Source organism: Danio rerio, chromosome 5 (genome assembly GCF_049306965.1).
Source record: "Danio rerio strain Tuebingen ecotype United States chromosome 5, GRCz12tu, whole genome shotgun sequence".
In the NCBI taxonomy this organism is placed as follows: domain Eukaryota; kingdom Metazoa; phylum Chordata; class Actinopteri; order Cypriniformes; family Danionidae; genus Danio; species Danio rerio.
In genome coordinates this window covers 13,483,173-13,505,631 of record NC_133180.1, presented here as the reverse complement: position 1 = coordinate 13,505,631, position 22,459 = coordinate 13,483,173, and the positions used below count along the sequence as shown (strand labels likewise).

The window sequence follows — 22,459 nt, the reverse complement described above, 5'->3', positions numbered from 1 at the left end:
CTCCACTGGCTGAGTGATATCCGATATAAAGCGGGACTCAGATTGTACATGAAGCACTGCATTAAATTACATTTTCCCCGCCATGTCTTTATAATATGAGCATTTATTTTACCCCAATGGAGCTTCTGCGCTAGCCTGCCGATTCTGACGGCCGAGTGCGAGTAAAAGGCTTTTTATCTCGTTTTACGCTTGAACAACTAAACGAATGCCAAAGTTTATTTAACTGAATGTATTTTAATTACATTACAACATGGATGCTGTAAAAGGAACCATATAAAGTGGAAAAAACTCACAATAACCGGTCACCGGAAGTTTGTAAGTATGGGAACAACACTAGCTCGGCATATATCCAATTATATTCATCTGTCTCCATATTCTACTGCATCTCAGAATATTACACAGCACCAAAAATTTAAAAATATATATTTAATATATTTTTGTCCACAGCAGACGGCAGCTTGTTGTGACTCCAGAGTCTGTGTGCTCCAATCAGGAGCCCTCTTCAGTGCTTGCCATGACAATGAGACAACAGTGACGTGCCTTGTAAAAATTTGCATATGCATTCCTAAAAAGCTCGTGCGCTCTCTGTCAACGTTGTCAGTTCGCCCGGTGTAGCTGTTTGTACTTGACCAAGATAAGTTCAATACCGACGATACGAGTGGAGCCACGCCAATCTCACGAAGTCCGCTTCGTGAAGCTTCACCCGGGCCCGTCTGTGCTGTAGTTCCTTGCGGTTTGCGTACATAAACGACATATCGCGAAGAACATTACGTGTTTGTTGCTCGAAATGTGCCGCCGAGCAACATCCAGTGAATACTGGCACGGCCTGGCGCCCGGTCTTCTCGTGCACTCCCTGGGGCGAGGCGGCCTTTGAGCCCTAGGCAGGGAGCAAACAACCCCCGAGGACCTTCAGGGAAACACGGGGGGCCGGTAGTGGGACGCTCCTCGCTGCGAGGGTTATGGTGGGTGGGAGTAGCGAGGCCCACTCATCTTCTATTTTAAACTATAGTTTCAAACTTTAGTTTACTATAGTTTGAAATAGAAACCATGGTAACTGTTATGATTTAACTTTATGCAAAGAGCTTAGAATGACCAAGAGCAACAGACCCGGATTCCGCCATTTTGAAGTGATCGCGATCGCTCGTCATGGAAAGCAGCTGCTTTGTTTTTATTTAATTTATTCAAAAAGCGCGTTATTGTTTCCCAAATTGTAGAGTGTCGCCTCTTGGCAATTCTATGCTCTTTGCTCCATGTCTGACTGTTGTAATGTTTTGCTTTGTTTTTCAGCTTGAGTTGTTGAGCAAAGAAGGACTATTGAAGACAACAGTTGAAGACAACCGCGGGTTATATTCACGAGCGCGCGCATTATAATGTTTCCGGGCTGTTTTCTGAAAGTGTGTCTTGTTTAGATAAGTTTGCATGTCAAACTAAATAAACTATACTCTTTCTAAACATCTGTCTCGTGTTTTATTTGTCCTCTACAGCAATGCACTGTCATACAAGTCTGTTGAATGCATTTGTATTCAACATGGTTTGACAATACAGTAGTCTAACAAATAAATAGTTGTTATAAATGTACCTTCATTAGTCAACATTCGGTGTTATGGTTGTTTCATAACTATATTTATTATTATTCTGTATGTTTAAAACCAGCAAATTATACTATACATTTAACATGTCATAAACTTACTGTTAATTAAAATTTGCCAAATAAAATGTCCTAAGACAAGAATGGCTGTTGTTTTGGTTTTATGTCAACCTACTGTAGGTTTTAGGTTGACTACAGCAGGTATGGGCTACATACATCATAGGGAGTTTTTTTAATGACCCAAATCAAGTAAAACGTCTCTTACTCAAGTACTTTTAGCATGCAAAAGTCAAATTTAAGTATATAAAATACAGTTTCCATCATCAACATTTTGTCTTGTAAAAAACCCAGTGTGGTGGTGAAAAAAAAAGTAATGTCAAGTTATATATATATATATATTTATAAAAGAAGTTGATCAAGTTGTCATAATATTTAGTCATTAGATTATGTGACCGCTAGATGGCGCTCATTTCAAAGGAGCGTTACCCCTGTACTAAAATGGCGACTCTATTGACGCATTCCTTCCAATAGACAACATCAGGTTAGGCGACATCGAATGTATATAGCTATGGGCGCTAACTAGTATTCACGTCGTATCATGCTTAACTCTTAATACTCTTTTACGCACTTTAAAAGTCTTTGCGTGATTTCAGAGAGATAATTAAGCACATATGAAGTAACAGTGGCGTATCTGCATTGAGTTACACAATGCAGCATTTAGCTCGCTCGTAAACATGTCCGAGCAGAAGTTTCATCATTAGCCCTGACTGTCAGATGCTCTTCATCTCAGGAGCTGTATTTTTAGATGCTTGATAACAGATATAAGGTGAGTTATGGCTGCAGTGGACGCTTTCATTCATTTTGGCATGACAGGAGAGAACAGGATACTAATGAGTGACAGAGAGAGAGAGTCCACAAAAACTACTCTCCGGTTGCATTTCATTTAATGATCTTTTAGATCTTTTAGAGTCGTGCCTCAGGTTTTTCCCTCAGGTGTTTCTCGTCAGATTTGTCGTAGAAAGGTGAGAAATGTTTGAGTTTAAGGCATATAAATTAATATATAAGCTATGAGATGAAGTTAAAGATATTTGTGCAATGCATTTATTTATAAATTATATTTATGAATAAATACATTTATTTATAAATTATTATTTGGCATCTGCTTCTACCTTGTAGCAGCAAAGGGAAGTTTTAAAAGGCACACGTTTTATTCATTCTGAAAGTTCTTTACCTGCTGAATCACTGACTCGTTCATAATGCAGACCGTTATTATTTTAATTGTATATATGTATGTATAAATGTAAATGCATGTTTAAATATTAAATTAAATTATTATTTTTAATTGTGATTTGTAAAATTTGAATGTTTTTTCGGTTTATTTTTATAAATTTAAATTCTATGAATACATTATATAATATAAATACACATATTATAAATTCTTTTAATATTTCTATATAGCTTTATTTAGTTATTTTTAGTATTTATTTATATATGTGTAGGTCTATATTTTTTAATATAATATAGTTTTTAAAATTTTTGTAATTTTATAATTAAATAACATAGCAAACTTTTTTTGTTTTATATATATATATATATATATATATATATATATATATATATATATATATATATATATATATCTTTATATAATCAAAGTGAGGTTTATGGGGAAAAAAAGTGATTTCCTTTAAGTGAAACATAAGCTTTGCATCTTATTAACACAACCAAGCCTTAAAATTACATTCTGGACCACAAGTGGTTTAAACAAGCAGCAAAAATCCTTTTTTGGGTGCTATCCTTTTTTCTATGTGTCTATACAAGATAAATTATATTCATACTTGTTATAAAATATAGATACATAAGATTTTAACATGCAGAGTGCGAGGCAGTGGCGCAGTAGGTAGCGCTGTCGCCTCACAGCAAGAAGGTCGCTGGGTCGAACCTCGGCTCAGTTGGCGTTTCTGTGTGGAGTTTGCATGTTCTCCCTGTCTTCGCGTGGGTTTCCTCCGGGTGCTCCGGTTTCCCCCACAGTCCAAAGACATGCGGTACAGGTGAATTGGGTAGGCTAAATTGTCCGTAGTGTATAAGTGTGTGTGAATGTGTGTGTGGATGTTTCCCAGAGATGGGTTGCAGCTGGAAGGGCATCCGCTGCGTAAAAACTTGCTAGATAAGTTGGCGGTTCATTCCACTGTGGCGACCCCGGATTAATAAAGGGACTAAGCCGACAAGAAATTGAATGAATGAATATTTTAACATTTAATGTAGAAATCTAAGGAATAAACTGTAATAAAAACACGTTTATCCATAGAGGCAGAAACAATACGACATAAAGCCATGAAAAAAAGAACAAAGGTGCCACTTCAGGGGTGAGAGAGAGAGAGAGAGAGAGAGAGAGAGAGAGATGGAGAGAGAGAGAGAGAGAGAGAGAGAGAGAGAGAGGACAGTAGGCTGTAATCAGTAGATGAGTGTCTCCACACAGCCTCAGTGAACATTGGGACATTCACTTCACAGGAGCTTTATTTGTTATTATATAAGACTTTTACAAAATGGGTTGTCTGGAGTTCCTCAAAGACTTTTTCCTGGGCTTCTGGGACTATGAGACTCCAAAAGTAATGGTGGTGAAGGACAAAAAGCTAGGAGTCATTTACAGAGCTGTGCAGTTCCTGGTCATCACGTATTTCATTTGGTAAGAAGCTGTTTTCCACTGTGTTTATGCTTTTTGTAATTCACAAAATTGATTCCCGTCAGGATATTTTGTAAAAAGACACTTGAAATAATCAGTGGTCCAAGCCATTATCTGCAGATGAGAGGTATGGGGTATCAAACTTTAAGGTAAATAGGCTTAAATGGTCATTAATTCCATGATCAATTTCATTATTAAATATTAGGAAATAATAATATAATTATCATCATTCTTATTCTTTCTGGGGAAGGTGTAGGTGTTTTGTGGAATGTTTTTGTGTATTTGTTTATATATTATTAATAATTGTTTGTCACTAAAATGTATTGTGTTTTCCTGATTTAATCTGCTCTCTTGACTGGGCAAGATAAGTGTCTCTGTACAGGGAGACAATAAAGATGATGATAAATTATTATAGCCTTTATTATATTTGTTTCTCAGATAGAACGTCACACAACATGGAAATGCTAAACTGCTCTCATGTTGATTTCAAGTCCTTAATTGTAATAAATCTAAGAAATCCAAAGATTCTGCATACAGAGGAATTTCATTTCTGCACCTTTAGTTATGTAATTGGTAATCTTCAATAAAAGAATAAATTAATTGAACATTTGTATGTTTGATACAGATTTGTCATGATTGTTGAATGTAAATTTACATATTGATACAATATGAGCATTATGGATTTCATGTCGTTTTCTCAAAACTTATAATTTTAATTATACAGTTTCTATAAAAGGTGAATCTTTTTCCCAATGGTTATCTATTATCATTTATTACAAGTTTGTTCTATTAGTAATTTTACAATATGCATGTTTTTAAGCTTAACAAATCATGTTGAACCCATTTACTTTAATGTACTTTTGCCTTGAAAATGAATAATAACATGAAAAAAAAATGCAAAGCTAAAATAAAATAGAGGGATTTCTTCCTGCCTCTTGAAGAACATTAAATATATGCTGGCAATAGCAATGAAAATGGCAGTAGAAATAAACTAATACAAAAAACTTTCGTATCCTATTATACCATTTTAGCTGATGATGGAAATCTAATGGAAAAGTTGATTATATAATCTGTGAGGCAAAGGTAAGTTGCTAATATCATCTTAAATATTTTGACTTTATTAACATCTTCATGATACATTTTCTACATTTCTTAGTTTAGTATACAGTTAAAGTCTTAGCCCCCCTGAATTATTAGCTCCCCTGTTTATTTTTTTCCCTAATTTCTGTTTAACGGAGATATTTTTTTCATCACATTTCTAAACATAACAGTCTTAATAACTCATCTCTAATAACTGATTTATTTTATCTTTGCCATGATGACAGCATATAATATTATGCTAGATATTTTTCAAGACACTTCTATACAGCTTAAAGTGACATTTAAAGGCTTCACTAGGTTAATTAGGTTAACTAGGCAGGTTAAGGTAATTAGGCAAGTTATTGTATAACGATGGTTTGTTCTGTACAAAAAACATATTTTAAAGGGGCTAATCAATTTGACCTTAAAATGCTTCTTGCAGAAATCAAACAAATAAAACTTTCCCCAGAAGAAAAAAATATCATCAGACATACTGTGAAAATGTCCTTGCTCTGTTAAACATCATTTGGGAAATATTAAAAAAAGAAAAATAATTCAAAGCGGGGTTAATAATTCTGACTTCAACTGTAGATATAGTTGAAGTCAGAATTATTAGCCCTCCTGAATTATTAGCCCTCCGTATATTTTTCCCAAAATTTCTGTTTATTGGAGATGAAGATGTCAAAACAAAATAGTTTTATGAACTAATTTCTAATAACTCATTTCGTTTATCTATGCCATGATGACATGCAGTTTTCTCAAAACTTACGTGGTAATTTTAATGATAAAAGGTGAATCTTTTCCCAATGGTTATCTATTTTCTGAGAACCACCATCCATTACAAATCATCTTGCTATTATTAATATTAGTAATTTTTTTTAGCTTAAATAATGTTAACTTAATGTTAATGTAATGACACCAAAAAAAGCAAAGTTACAATAGAATAGATGGATTTCTTTCTGCCTCTAGAAGATTATTAAACATATGCTGACAAAATGCAGTGTAAATGGCAGTAGAAGTAAACTGGTGATACAACAAATCGTTCATATCCAATTACACCATTTTAGCTGATGATGGAAATCTGTTTTTTTCAACACATTTCAGCACATAATAGTTTTATAACTCATTTCTAATAACTGATTTCTGTTATCTTTGCTGCGATGACAGTGGATATAATAGTTTAGTAAATATTGTTCAAGACACTTCTATACAGCTTAAAGGGGAATTTTAAGACTTAAGGTTATTTAGGTTAATTAGGCAGGTTAGCGTAATTAGGCAAGTTATTGTATAACGATGGTTTGTTCTGTAAATAAACGTAAACAAATATTGCTTAAGGGCACTAGTAATATTTAGCATTTTTTTAATTAAAAACTGCTTTTATTCTAGCCGAAATAAAACAAATAAGACTTTCTCTAGAAGAAAAAATATTATAGGAAAAACTGTCAAAAATTCCTTACTCTGTTAAACATTATTTAGGAAATATTTTAAAAAGTACAGCTATATATATATGTATATATATATATATATATATATATATATATATATATATGTAGCCTACATTATTTCTAATATTGTGAAGGTTTTATTGTTTGGCATGTATCTGGGTAATGGATGAATGTACAGTAAGTGGGGTTTTGCTGTGTGCAGGTATGTGTTTATCAGTCAGAAAGCCTATCAGGAGACGGAGACGCGTCCTGAAAGCTCCGTCTACACTGAGATGAGAGGAGTCGCTCTGCTGGGAGACGCCGTTCAGGATACCACCGAATACGTCAGACCATCTGAGGTGATCAAACTTTACATCAACATTAACTATTAACTATTAGTAACATTAACTATTAGTGACAAAGGCAGACTAGTTTTTCCCCTATTGTGATGTACATCCGCTTGAAATGAGAAACACAATCAATTGCTAATTACTAATGGGGTGACAGTGGCTCAGTGGTAAGCACTGTCGCCTCACAGCAAGAAGGTCGCTGGTTTGAGTCCCAGCTAGGTCAGTTGGCATTTCTGTGAGGAGTTTGCATGTTCTCCCCATGTTGGTTTGAGTTTCCTCCGGGTGCTACGGTTTCACCTGCAGTCCAAAGACATGCGCTATAGGTGAATTGGATTAACTAAATTGGCCGTAGTGTATGTGTGTGTGTGTGTGTGTGTGTGAATGATAGTATGTATGGGTGTTTTCCAGTACTGGGTTGTGGTTGGAAGGGCATCTGCAGGGTAAAACATATGATAAAATAGTTGGCGGTTCATTCCACTGTGGCGACCCCTGATAAATAAGGGACTAAGCCAAATGAAAGTGAATGACTGAATGAAATTGGTTCATTCTAAAAAGGTTCCTTTGGATGGATCCATTTTGTGGCGAATGATGACGTCCTTTTATACAGTTTGTTTTTAAAAATCACTGGTTGTTTACAGTTTACAACTCCTATAATTCACACAAAGCATCATGAGGAATTGTCTTGTTTGTCTGATTAATGAATTGATTTTCTTCATGCTCAGGGTGGTGATGTCATCAGTACGATTCTCAGGAAAGAAGTGACACATGATCAGACGCAGGGCACTTGTGCCGAGGTGAGAGCAAGACATGGGCTACTGTCGAGAGATTTGGGAAGCTGGGATTGGTCAGTGTTTATGAAAATGTTTGTTTTGCAGCATTACAGTGTTGCCAATGCCAACTGCACAAGAGATTCAGACTGCATCCAAGGAGAAAGTGATTTTGACGGTCATGGTGAGATTTACATTCACAATCATTTAAAGTCCAAAATAATACATTAGTACAGTTATTTACAGAAGACACCTAATGAAGTGTGATATCACTTGTGAAGAGTTTACATACCAATAAAAGCCTATCAGGCATCCAAAAAAAGTATTATTTCATGACAAGAGCTTAATTATTGATCACAGTACAGCCCCAACAAATTAATCAATTGTCATAAATATACATTGTCACTATTCCCCGAAGCTCTAGCTTTTAGAAAGAGGGTTTTACACATTTTAACAAATACAACTAAGAAAGTGGTTTCATTTTTATGTAAATATATCTGTTATAACGACAATAAAATATGATTACACTTTCCATATCCTATTTTGTCATCTGAAACAATAAAAAACACTTAAAATGTGATGTAAGAACATGTTATACTCATATTTATATGAAAATTATTAATAGAAATTAAATATTTTCTGAATGAACACATACATATAGAATATACATTAAATACATTTAGAAATGTTCATTAAAAAATAACATCTTTCACTAAAAACAAACAAACAAAACGAGTATTATTTAGGACTAGTTAGTTGTTTTTAAAACATCCAATCCTACATATTGAACTAAAGCTATATGAATTTTAGCCACTAGGTCTGAAGAGGCAAGAGGGTTATATAAATATTTTAATAAATACCACCAAGAATGTAATTTAATTTTTGCATAAATACATCTATTATACAGAATAAAATATAATTACACATATTTTGATATTTAATTTTGTCATATGAAACATTAAAGACACACACAAATACACAAAAGTTTTTTTTTCTATACACATTTTAATGAAAATTCTGAATAAAAAAGAAATAAACACAGTATTTACACTAAAATAAATTTAAGAATGTTTATTAAAAAATAACATTGTTCACTAGAAAACTAAACAAAAGAAGTATTATTTCAGAACAAATTCATTTTTAACATCTAATCCTACATAATTAATTAAAGCTACATAAATTAATATGGAAAAGCCTCTTCTTTGGACATTTTATTCCTTTATTTAGTCTCTTTAAACTTTTGCAGTAATATGCTGGTATGGTCATTTTAGGGTGACAAGTTAAACAGATTTTCAAAAATTGTTCATCTATCTCAAAAGATTATGAGCACAAATCTTAACAGTGTTGGACATTTGTATGAGGTGAGAGTCATAAAGAGGGCTATGTTCATTTTAGCAGATGAGAACCAACCGCTTTTCAAAGTTTTGCCTCCTGCCATCAGGCAGAAGGTATACCTATTTTAGACAGCAAGGACCCACAGATATTTGCATTCATCTGTTCCAACTGCAATTGGGTTGTATGTTCTGTTTTACTTTACTTGATTATGATTAATTTTGTTTACTGTTACTTTAATGTTGTCGAGTGTGACATGTTGCTGTTAACTGCAGGCTATTGCTTGGGAACAATTAAGACATTCTAAATAATCAATTAATTTAAAAATATAGAGGCCCTATCATACACCCGGCACAAAAAGGTGCAAATCGTGGTTGGCGTGGTTTGTTACTGTTTTCAGACCAGCGCAACTGTAATTTTCACATTTTCCGCCACATTGCTTAAATAGCAAATCTATTTGCACCACTCTGTGGACTCATAAGTGTCCTGTTCTGAAAAGGAGGTGTGTTAAGGCGCAGTGTTGGTGTGTTGCTATTTTGTAGAACTGAAACACACCATTGACCAACTAAAAGCTGGTCAAAAGACCAGTACAGAGTGCTTTAGTTATGAGCCCATGCAGGTCTAAACACTTAAACATTGTTTAATACACACATGATGTACAGGAATACATAAATATCTTTGCATATGAAAAAATAAAGGATAAAAATGTTGCAAAAATTATTATTTTCCACCTTAATATAAAAATCACTGCCTCTATGCCTTCTTCATCTAGGATGAACACCTTTTTATTCATGTTTATTCATGACAATTTGCATTTGTATAATGTTATTATTATTGGCAGTATTATTTATTATATGCATACTTATATTTGTTTTACTAAAAACAAGTTTAGATTTGTCCATCTGTCGGGTTTTGGATTTGTATGCTTCACCATATGAGGCAAAAAAATAGGACGTGTGTTTGGACATAACTCAGTTGTTTGACCACACTTTGTTATTATTGTTCATTTATTCATTTTTTGGAAATAAGAACTGAATAAAGAAATAGTTTTGAAACAAATCTTTGTGCTTAACAAACGAAATTAAATATGTGGACTAATGGATGTCTTCAGTGGAGTGAGTTTCCACCGTTTTCTCATTCCACGAAAGTAAAGAAGTAATGTAAAGAGAAAGTAAAGAGGCCGAATGGAGGAGGCTCATTCTTTATCCTCGTGCGACGCAACTGACTCTGAAAGTGAATGGGAGATGAGACTCTGATTGGTTTAATGCACGTTCTGTTCAAAACACACACGTAACTCATTAAGAGAATAAGCACAACCCTGTTAGACCATGCACCGGGGCACAAAGTGTATTTTTCTATCCTTAAAATAGCAAAAGTGGATGAAGGAATTAAGCTAACTTATTAGTTTTTACAAATTTAAGTGGATTGAACATAAAACAATCAACTTGTCCCAAGAAAACTCAAGAAATTTGTTATTTCAGCTCATTTTAAATACGTTTGCACAAACAGCAAATGTCATTTTTGAGTGAATATTAAATCATACACTTGTTTTTGGATAGGTCAAAGAACAGGACGGTGTATACGATACTACAACTACACATTCAAGACCTGTGAGATCAAATCCTGGTGTCCCATTGAGGAATATGCTGTTGTCAGGTACTGAGCTTTTATTGCCTGATCTGTTTAAAGTCAAAAAGAAAAAGTCAGGAAAATGTATTTTCTTTCTGCACAGAGAGCCGGCTTTGGAACAGGCCATTAATTTCACAGTGTTCATAAAGAATGCCATCCACTTCCCAAAGTTTAAAGTTCTCAGGTATGTTAATGAGTTTCACAATATTTCAGAAATCAGACACACTTGATCTCAATTGATGTTTCTCCTTGTCCTATAAGTACATCTAAGTGATGGTTTTAACTGCAGGGGCAATATTAAACCCAACAAGCCGAAGAAGTTGTTGCGATGCCATTATCATCCAGAAACCAACCCTTACTGTCCCGTGTTCAGCCTGGGCTTCATCGCAGCGCAGGCCAGAGAGAAATTCAGCGAACTCTGCAGAACGGCATGTACACAATCTATCGTTAACTGTTCTCATTCCTCAGGATTATTGGAAATATGTGCCTCAGCCTACGTTTTGTTGCACGTTTTAAATGACAAATCCAAGAGAGGGCGCTGTCTACATTTTTGCGAATCTGAAATACATTAGTTATCGAAATTTCGTTGTACATTTCAGATGACAAATCCACTAGAGGGCACTGTCTATATTTCTGCGAATCTGAAATACATGAGTTATTGTACATTTCGTTGTACGTTTCAGATGACATATTCACTAGAGGGCGCTGTCTACATTTTTCATTGTACGTCTACATTTTTCGTTGTACGTTTCAGATGACAAATCCACTAGAGGGCACTGTCTACATTTCTGCGAATCTGAAATACATTAGTTATTGTACATTTCGTTGTACGTTTCAGATGACAGTCACTAGAGGGCGCTGTCTACATTTTTGCGAATCTGAAATCCGTTAGTTATCATACATTTTGTTGTATGTTTCAGATGACAAATCCACTAGAGCGCTGTCTACATTTCTGCGAATCTGAAATACATGAGTTATTGTACATTTCGGTGCACGTTTCAGATGACATATTCACTAGAGGGCGCTGTCTACATTTTTGCTAATCGGAAATACATTAGTTATCGTACATTTCGATGCATGTTTCGGATGACAAATCCACTAGAGGGCGCTGTCTACATTTTTGCGAATCTGAAAACATTAGTTATCGTACATTTCAGATGTCAAATCCACTAGAGGGCACTGTCTACATTTTTCCAAATCTATGATATCCATTAATTATTGTACGTTTTGTTGCACATTTCAATTGATATGTAATCCATATGGATGGAAATTTGATATGCAATCAATATGAATACATAATACAATACATCTTATTTGGTAGGCCTAAATGATTTTTTATGAGCGTACACATCCATGAGGCATGACTTGCCGTACAGATCACCTAGGAAACTGCTGATCTAAACCCAACCAATAGTGTTTAAAAAAAAGCAATAGAGAAAAGTCCACTGTGACCACGTAATTTTACCATGATATTACCGTGCTTTTATATGATTTGTGGAACCGTGCTCTTTGTGGAAACCCAGGAGCTGTCGAAACCAAACTAACCACAAAATAAGTTGATATATCATTAGTGTGAACAACAAAAGTAGTTCGCATCATACTGCCCCTTTGCATTAATTTTACCTTGAAAACTGCAGTCAAAAGTACGTAGAAGTATGTTTTTTGCGGTTTCACTGAAATCTAATTTCCAATGAGCCTGTGTTGGTTGGATTTCTGCACTTTAAGCAATGATAAGATTTTGATATGTAAGTTTAACATAAGTGTTAACATTTTACTACACATTCAGGGTGGAATAATTGGAGTGTTCATTAACTGGAAGTGCGATTTTGACGTGGATCCGTCTGCGTGTATTCCCACATATTCATTCAGAAGGCTGGACATGAGGAAAAACCTGCCCAGTTCTGGATACTACTACAGGTACTGCTACAACTAACAAGAACCAAGTAGAATTCTGAAACCCTAGTTATTAGCGACACCGGTGGCCAATAAATGAACTACAGAAATCAACTTGCGATGAATGTGATTCAACGTCCTGATATACTCTCAAAGATCTTGGTTTTTAATGTTAAAAGATTTTAAAATTATATTTTCAGCTAAATACCACTAACAAACATCCAAATTTAATCAGTGCGCAAACTCTCAAGTGCATGGGTATTTAGGGTACTAGCTGCGGAGTGTACGCGTGTTGTAGACTCGTTTTTGCTGTGCATTGTGGGATTGAGTGCACTTCAGAACGTCCACTATGGTTTCGGACACGACTAGAAATGGCTGCTCTTTCAAATAGTGCACTATTATATGTCCCATGAAAATAGTTTACATGACATGATTCCAGCGACAAGCAATTTGGCTGTTTACACCAAAAGCAATGAAACATGACAGAAACATTTAAGTACCAACCACTGTTCTCCCAACAAAATGGTAAAAGCTTTTAAATCTAATTAATACATATTGAACCTCTAACATTATTTATAGGCTACTGAGTGACTGATTCACAGTTCTGGCTTTCATTTTCAAACCATCTGCTATTTTATTTTCAAGATCTGAGGTACAGTATCTGCTTCTGCTTTCAGTGGTATGGCAAAAAATGTCACGTAAAATGGTAATTAAACCCACATTGGTAGCCTTTAACACTGAATGAAGCCCATAATCAGTAGCCGAGGTTATCATTGTCATAGTATATGCTGTTGTTCTGCCACAAGGTAGCGGAAATAGCAATGGCCAAAGGTTAGGACAAAAAATCCTTTTAACATGGAAAAGATACCTTTTATCATGTGAGTCGTTAGGACATGGTGTGAGATTGTCTTTTTTTTTTTGCTATGGTGACCTACATCCACTTGCTCCTATAATGAAAAAAAAATAGAGGGCGATGGATGATTTCATACTTTGGGAACCAATTGGATTTGTTGAATGACGGGGTAGCTAATAAAATTGAGGAAGATTGATGAATGGATGAGAGCAGAGCAGAAAAAAAGTCAAGTCCTAATAGCCCACCCTAAAGTAGAGATCTATGCGGGACTGAAAATTTAACCTCGCTCACGCCAGGTATTGTATCGCAACCAACCGCTACCGCCGTATATTAAGCCTCTTTTACCCACTGCCCGCCCCGTTTTCTACCCAACCGTTACCGCTTGACATGCGGTGAGGTTTGAGGCTGGTAAGGCACTGACTCAAGTCAGACTTACAAACATACCCAGGGTTTATGGCCCGATTGGACCAGTGGTTCAGATTTTTACTAGCCCTGCCAACATTTCCACAGGCCCCGCACTAAAATAAAAATGTAATAAATTTATTGTAGATATTTCTTGGCCACATATTTTAAATAATGTGTCAAAAATAATATCTGTGAATCTAGAATTTAAATATTGTGAAAATGTTAAAATATTTAGCTGTAAAATATAGCAGTATAGAAAATGTGCAGGTATTTTATTGCAAAACAAAAGGTGGCTGACTTAAAAGTAACGACAAACTATGCAAAACATCACAACATTTTTTCATGGTGTTGTACTTATGTAAATGTCTGTTTCCACAATGTTAGAAACAGATTGGTGCTGTCAAAATTAGTGCGTTAACGCATGCGATTAATTTGAAATATTTACCGCATTAAAAAATAACGCAATTAACGAAGTTGCAGGTTTTTTTCCTGTTAAGTACAATTGTTTGTATTCAATACTTTATTTTTATTATTAAATTTTTCCATTTTCCATATCTGTAACACCTGTATTTTGACATTTTTTTGCAGCCCACTTAGAATCCAACATGGAAATCAATGTTTTCTTTATTGGCATTGATTGTTTTGAAATTCAAATGGCATTAAAATGCCAGTGCTTTTATTTCTGTAATAAATATGGCTGTCAAGCCAGGATCTTGATGGTTTATTGTGGGTATGTTGTTTACATGAAGAAATCTGTGTTACAAGTTAAACAAAAATTCTAATAAACAATTACATTTTGAATGTAAATAGTTTTTTGTCTTGCGTTTACATAAATTTTACATTCGAATAGCCAAAATTACACGTTTCAGTCTTTTTAATGCGGTTGATAGCAATTAATAAAAAACAGATGTTTTCTTTTAGCCTCAAAATTTGTTGTGGCCGTCATGTTGTCGTCTCTTCACTGTACTGGTTTTTACCAGGTTATGTAAAAAAATAACGTGCTTACAACATCCAATCAGATAAGAGGAACCGAAAAGCTATGTGGTGTTTACGACTTCACCGAAAAGGTAGCTTTCAAAGACTTAAAAGAACAAATTATTTTTCGATTCTAAGACTGTATTTGCATGCAATTGACAAATAGTTTCACGCAAATTAAAATGAATGACAATGCAGCACGGGTCCGATCGGGCCAGTCACCATTCTGTCTACTGCCCCGAGCATCTCTCACTCTGGCCCCGGGCCATCGGACAGTCCTTATTGTTGAGCCCTGATACCCACTCAATATATTTGCCAACTTCAGATTGTTTCATTGATCATATCAGCGTTATTTCTAAACACATAGCAGGTACATATTGTGCCTCAGAAAAATGTGCCTTTGCCTGCTCATGTTCAAACTACACCAGAGTTCCCGAAATTTCAGTTTTATTCTGAAATTTATTTCCACGCCACAAGAAATTTGGTCCGGTCAATGCAGACCTCTACCCTCAAGCACCGATAGCCCCGGCCTAAAAAAATTCCGGTTGACCAGGAGGTGAAAAAGATATTTTCAATAGGCTTGTTGATTAAAGTTCATGAGGGCAAATTAGTTCATTTATTTTTTTTACAAAATAATGAAATGCACCGATACAGCCTTAATAACAAGAACTACTATACACATATTAAAATGGGAGTAAATTTTGATTTCATGCTGACTTTAAGGGTATAGAGGACAATTTCAGATATAGAATTTGTTTTCAACTGTATAAATGCTCACTCTTTCAATAATAATATTGTCTTTACATTTTTTTCTATCATGTTTGAGGTTTGCTAAATATTACCATAAGGATGGTGTGGAGTACAGAAGCCTGATAAAAGCTTATGGGATTCGCCTGGATGTCATCGTTCATGGACATGTGAGATCATACAGGAAGTCCATTAGTGACAAGCCGAATGCACATATGACATCTACTAATCTAGTACACATTTCCTTTCAGGCAGGACGATTCAGTCTAATCCCAACCATCATCAACACGGTCACGGCCATGACTTCAGTAGGAATTGTATGTATTTATTTTTGTGCCGAATACATATAAAAAGCATGGTTATTTTAGGACGATGTGTGAGATGTTGATGACGATGCCTGAATGACTCTGATGGCAGACATCAACATTTCACAAATTGCATTATGGGAATGATTCTTGGGCTTCGCTCATAGTGCTTAGTCTGGAGACGACCTAATGGAAAGAGGCATTACTGAACACACACGGCTTCTCTTTCAGTCAGGGTTTTGTCCTGATGCTCAATTCTAATATTTGGGAATGCTATTAATGTTTTAGTGCTCAATCATCTGCGACTGGATCATGCTGACGTTCATCGACAAGAACGAAGTCTTCAGCGAAAAGAAGTTTGATGATGTAAGTCAAGTAAGATTAAGGTGAAGTCACATTGACATGTTATATACAGTTGAGAGCGAAATTATTAGCGCTACTGTGCAATGTTTATTCTTCTTCAAGTATTTCTCAAGTGATATTTAACGGATTAAGGATAGTCAGATTGATCTTGAAGTATCAATATTTTCGATGCTAGGAATGTATCAAAAGGATCGATCCTTAAGTAAAAGTATCAATCCTTTTTGGGGTTTTTATCTTATTGAGTGATCTGAGATTTTCAAATAACATAATAATTATAGCACCACATATTATAGAAATATTTACTTAAATAGAAACACGAATGGGAACTATAATATTCTTCCACTGTATCTCCACTAATAGGTCAGCGTTAGGTCACGGCACAGTAGTAGACACCACACTGAGGAGATAGTAGTTTCCCGAAACCGAGACCCATTCATTTGGTGGAGAAATCATAAGCAAACATTTCCTGCTCGTAGCAAACTGGAAAAAAAAAATCTTATGGTCACTGCATCATCTGCCCCTTCCTAAAGAGGAAAAACATCAACATTCGGTTGTTCCTTCACAAAAACCTGACTAAAATCAGAAAGCACAAATAAATATTGCAACTGAAATTTAAGATTCAATCCGAAGTTCTGCTGCTTTGACCTTTAAATAAGGTGTAGAAATTCTAGCCCCAAAGACTGATTTTTTTTTTGCCCATTTCAGTCTATTGACTGTTGTCAAGGATATATTTTTTGCTAGGCAACTATTTGTTTTATTATATTTTACTTTTAAAAATTATTATTTTGTAATTTAACAAGGTTTGTGCAGTGCATTATTTTTTGTTAAATATGGTGCTATTTACCCAATTATAGTTCTGTAATTTTAATAAATGTAAAAAGGAATCATGTAAAAAGGAGTCTTGTGTTTTATTTATGAATAATAACCATAATCATAGTAAAGGTGTTAAAAATCATTTTTAAAAAACACTATAAAATTTTTCATTTAAGTACTGATATTGATATCGATGAAATACTTGGCATCGGATTAAAAACAAAAATATTGTTATTGTTCATCCCCAATTAAGAAATTTTTAACAGTATTTCCTATAATATTTTTTCTACTGAAGAAAGTCTCATTTGTTTTATTTAGGCTAGAATAAAATCAGTTTTAAAACTTTGTAAACTTTTTCAGTTTTAAAACGTTTAAAAAAAATTTTAAAACCCATTTCAATGTTGATATTATTAGCTGTTAAATATTTATGTACATGTGATTTTTCCGTTTTTTTTATTTGTAATAAATTTGCAAAAATTTAAAGAAATCTTTTTTCACATTGTCATGATGGGGTAGTGAGTGTAGAATTTTAAGGTAATACATTAATTTAATCCATTTCGGAATAAGGCTATAACAAAAAAATGTGGAAAAAGTGAAGCGATATCAATACTTTCCTGATTCACTGTATATACACACTTGTAATCAAATACAGCTATATCATTGGCTGTTGACCTTTTAACACAGATAAACTATGCATTTTGTGACAATCAAATTTCTTGTATTTCATTTCAAGTATTTTTGGCTTCATAATGTCAAATGCACAGCCTTTCTAATTATTGGCTGCGTCTGAAATTAATGTTGACATGTTTTCGATTTCTTTCATTCATTCATCAGTTTGTTTTTTTTCTATTTGTTTTTTTCAGGTCTCCAAGCAGCCCAGCCAGCCAATAACAACAGACTTTACGCTCACAAGCTACGGATCCACTCACTCAGACCTGTCAGATGGCGTACCCTTATAAACATGCATTAACACTGCTCCAAATGTACAGAGTACAGTATTTCGACATGAAGCGCTGGATAATGCATCATAAAATGTCATATTTGAATCTAGAAAAGCTTTGAAAACATGCAAAACCACATATCTGTTATACTTTGCTTCAGTAAATATTAAATCTTGATCAATGGTGTACTTGCTTGGTGTTTAATTCTACTACATGAAGGGCTTGGATGAACAATTAAGAAATTGCAATATTACATATAAACAGTGGGGAAAATAAGTATTGAACACGTCACCATTTTTCTCAGAAAACATATTTCTAAAGGTGCTGCTGACTTGAAATGTTCCTCAGATGTTGATAACAACAAAAGAAATGTATATATACAAAGAAAAAAACTGATTAGCTTATAAAGGAATTTTTGTGTAATAAAATAAAACGAAATGCAGTGAAAGCCCAGACAGCAGCTGAAATCGCTCAGTAGTTCTTCTGCAACCCTCTGCCTTTCCTCATTGCACATAAATTTTAGCTGCTTCAGTCCAACGTCTACATTACGAGGATGATGAAGATGAAACCAGGGTGGACATTACAGCTTGACAATGATCCAAAACACAGCAGAGGAAACTCTCAAATGCTTTCAGAGAAAGACAATCAAGCTGTAGAATGGCCCAGCCAATCACCTGACGTGAATCCAATAGAAAATTCTAATTAAAGCTCAGATTTGATAGACGAGACCCACAGAACCGTCAAGATTTTTACACTCTGTTGAAGGAAAAACTCACACCTGAGCTATGCATGTGGCTTCATTCTCCATCTGAGGCGCGTCTTTAAGCTGCCATAACCAAAAAGCCCTGTTATATAAAGTATACATTTCAGTAGTTCAGTACTTTCTCCTTGTGTCATTCTAATGTTATTATGCATAAGTACTTTTTCAAAGTTTTGTTTTATTTTAATTCAATTCAATTCAGCTTTATTTGTATAGCGCTTTTACAATGTAGATTGTGTCAAAGCAGCTTCACATAAATGGTCATAGTAACTGGAACAGTGTGGTTCAGGTTTTAGTGTTTAAGTTCAGTTCAGTTCAGTTTAGCTCAGTTCAGTGTGATTTAATCATTACTGAGACTTCAAACACTGAAGAGCAAATTCATCGATGCGTAGCTCTACCAATCCTGAACCATGCGAGGCAGTGGCGACAGCGGAGAGGGAAAAAAAAAACTTCACCTGGTGGGAGTGAAGAAAAAAAACCTTGAGAACCAGACTCAGTTGGGCACGACCATTTTAATTTCTGCGCTGGCCAAAAGTTTTGTGAAGAGCTTCATTCGCCGTGGTGAATATTTGTATTGTTTTTGTTTTTACCAAAATCTGGTTCAATTCTATGTCAACAGCTCCTTTAGAAATATTCCCAGGAAAAAAACATGACATGTTTATACTTATTTCCACCACTGTATATTTAAAAAAAGAATACTAATAATCAATATTTGAGCTTTCATTCACACGTCACTTGATATAAGTAATGTAGTTTTAGTTAGGCTAATCTAATTAAAAACGAGAATTTTTTCTTTGCAACTAGCTGAAAAAAAATTATTAAACAAGTTTTATTTAATTTCAGCTAACATTCACTTAACATACAAATAAAATAGTTTAAGATTTAATAGTTTAGATTAACTGTAATAACTCTGAACTTTAAGCAGACCTTGATTTTAATCAGAATATTTTATTTTTTTAGATTATTTTTATTTTAACAGTAAAAATATTTAGATTATATACATTTTGAGGCAAACTGTGAAGCTGTGTGTAGAAGGGGCATCAGCACCTTTTTTTGTCTCAGGAAACCATCACGTTTTCACATTGGCCCCACTATGCTTACTCTTTTTTTTATTGTGCTTTTATTGAGTCTATTCTATCCTTCGCTCTGGTGGCATGGTTTGAAAGTCTGTCTTTTAAAAACAAGAATAGACTGAGCCAGGTTATTCAGTGGTGTAGCAGGTTGATTGGTGAATCACAGCTGAGTTTTGAATTTCTGTATAGTGGGCAGCTTTTGAGAATTGCTCAGAACATTAGTAGCTGTAGCTCTTTTTTTGTGTGAATAGCATGCACAGATGAAAGTATTGTATTTTTTTTTTGTTAAAATTTCCCTTTTTCTGTGTGTTATTTTTCTTTTTAAGTACTTAAAAGATCAGTCCGCTCCTAATCATCGTCTCTTCTGGGAACATCAATCCATCCATCAAAAATCATCTTGCATAAGGAAAGACGAGATGCTGGTTTTTGCAAAGAGAAGCACTCGCACTGCTAACCTGATAACAACTCTTCCTATGATATCGCTTTACAGTAATGAGATTTAGGGGAAGCGCTCCTGCAAATGGGATTAATAGAACTGCATTGATTTCTGCAGCTCACACTTTTGAGGTTTATGGCTCAGTCTTTTAAGTAATGATCAAGGGTACATGTAAAAACCTCATCAGCTCCCCAGACAGGAAAGAGAGTGAAACCAGATGCTAAAGAAAATGGACAGACAATGAACTTAACAGGACTGTGTGTGTGTGTGAGTTTGTGTGTGTGTGTGTAGCTGTTCGTCTACAGCAGGGGTCACCAAACTTGTTCCTGGAGGGCCGGTGTCCGACAGATCTTAGCTCCAAGCCTAATCAAAAACACCTAAACAAGCTAATCAAGGTCTTACTAGGTATACTTTAAACATCCAGGCAGGTGTGTTGAAGCAAGTTGGAGCTGAACCCTGCAGGGACACCGGCCCTCTAGGACCATGATTGGTGACCTCTGGTCTACAGCATAACATTTGATATAAAATTCCTTATAATACTTATGGCACATTACAAATTCATCCAAACAACAAAATCTTACTGGGTTTTATGATGGAAAATTTATGAGGAAAAAAAGTATAGGGTATATGCCGAGCTAGTGCTGTTCCCATGCTAATACACTTCCGGTGACTTGTTAATGTGAACTTTTTCCATTTTATACGGTTCCTTATACAGCATCGATGTTGTAATGTCATTAAAATACATTCAGGTAAATAAACTTTAGCATTCATTTAGTTGCTCAAGCGTAAAACGAGACAAAAAACTGTTTACTCGCACGCGCCCGTCAGAATCGGCAGGCTAACGCAGAAGCTCTATTGAATATACTGGGGTAATATAAATGCTCATATTATAAAGACATGGCAGAGGGAATGTAATTTAATGCGGTGCTTCTTGTACAATCTGAGACCCACTTTAAATCGGATATCACTCAGCTAGTGGAGATCGCTGATTTTTAAAGAAAACAGACCTTAAACGCACCGGATTTTGCATTGACATTCCATTCGCCGGAAGCGCTTAACCCAGGTTACTGGCAAATTAAAAGTCCATTGTTTACTATTTTAATATGTGGCCAAATGTAGTTGGTAAGTGTAAATTTAAAGACAAAATTCCATTATCATCAAATTTTTTTTTAGAAACTCACTATTTTAATTTGGTTCTTCAAAATATCTCTTCTGAAAACAGCAGCCACTTTTTACTGATTATTTGTGCAATTCACAGATCAAAAAAGCAGTATTTATTTCAAATTTGTCATTTGTTTCCATAAAGAAAATAAGTTATATGTCATGTTTATATTCCTTCTTAAAAGAATATATTATTCTAAAATATATTAATTATATTGACAATTTAAATATATAATTCTGTAAGACATGAATGTAGAATATATCTGCAAACTTATTAATTTATTAGAAGTCAATGAATTTATTAACCAAATTTTTTAACATAATTAATTAATAAGTTTGCAGATATATCCTAAATTCATGCCTTACAGAATTATATATTTAAATTGTCAATATAACTAATATATTTTATTTATTTTTATTATTTTATGTATAAGTCAATAATAATATTATTAATAATATTCTGCAATGCTTATTAATTAATTAATTTATTTATGCAAAATCAATTGCAAGCATAATACAAATTCTGGGTTCTGCATTGCAATTATGACAAGTGTTGCAACAAAGCCAAATCTATTAAAATAACTGTAACAAAACATATAAAACTATTAAATGTTAATTGTCAATATCCTGAGATCAGCCATCGTCTATCCGTATGCTGCAAAAGAGGAATATTTTGATGCGTCTCAGACACTATTGCAATGGCAGACGGTGCTGAGCACAGCAATGCCGATTCACAATAACGGTTGGATTTCAGACTGCAGATTGATGCGCAAGTCAGAGATGAGAAATCAAATTAAACCGTAGTAAATGTAGAGTGCACAGACAGAGCGTAGAGCCAGGCAGTGAAGTGGATGACTTATTGAGTTAAACTGAGCAGCGGC

The 22,459-nt window shown here is 34.6% G+C and overlaps 1 protein-coding gene across 2 annotated transcripts; it reads left to right on the top strand.

The window, feature by feature from the left end:
• The first annotated feature begins 2,328 nt into the window (after positions 1-2,328).
• On the top strand, positions 2,329-18,334 carry p2rx2 (purinergic receptor P2X, ligand-gated ion channel, 2). Of its 2 annotated transcripts, none has more exons than XM_073949951.1 (12): positions 2,329-2,414; positions 6,999-7,134; positions 7,848-7,919; positions 8,001-8,076; positions 10,784-10,880; positions 10,957-11,037; positions 11,143-11,281; positions 12,640-12,770; positions 15,806-15,896; positions 15,978-16,043; positions 16,320-16,397; positions 18,071-18,334. In XM_073949951.1, the coding sequence occupies exons 2-12, from the start codon at positions 7,069-7,071 to the stop codon at positions 18,164-18,166; spliced, it is 993 nt and encodes a 330-aa protein (XP_073806052.1). In that variant the 5' UTR covers positions 2,329-2,414; positions 6,999-7,068; the 3' UTR covers positions 18,167-18,334.
• The last annotated feature ends 4,125 nt before the right edge of the window (positions 18,335-22,459 follow it).

Bases quoted from the DNA above. Each gene is read 5' to 3' on its own strand.
- p2rx2 (XM_073949951.1), top strand. From the start codon at position 7,069: ATGAGAGGAGTCGCTCTGCTGGGAGACGCCGTTCAGGATACCACCGAA. The intron at 15,897-15,977 runs GTGAGATCATAC...ATTTCCTTTCAG, and splicing joins ATGTCATCGTTCATGGACAT to GCAGGACGATTCAGTCTAAT. The intron at 16,044-16,319 runs GTATGTATTTAT...TTAATGTTTTAG, and splicing joins CCATGACTTCAGTAGGAATT to TGCTCAATCATCTGCGACTG.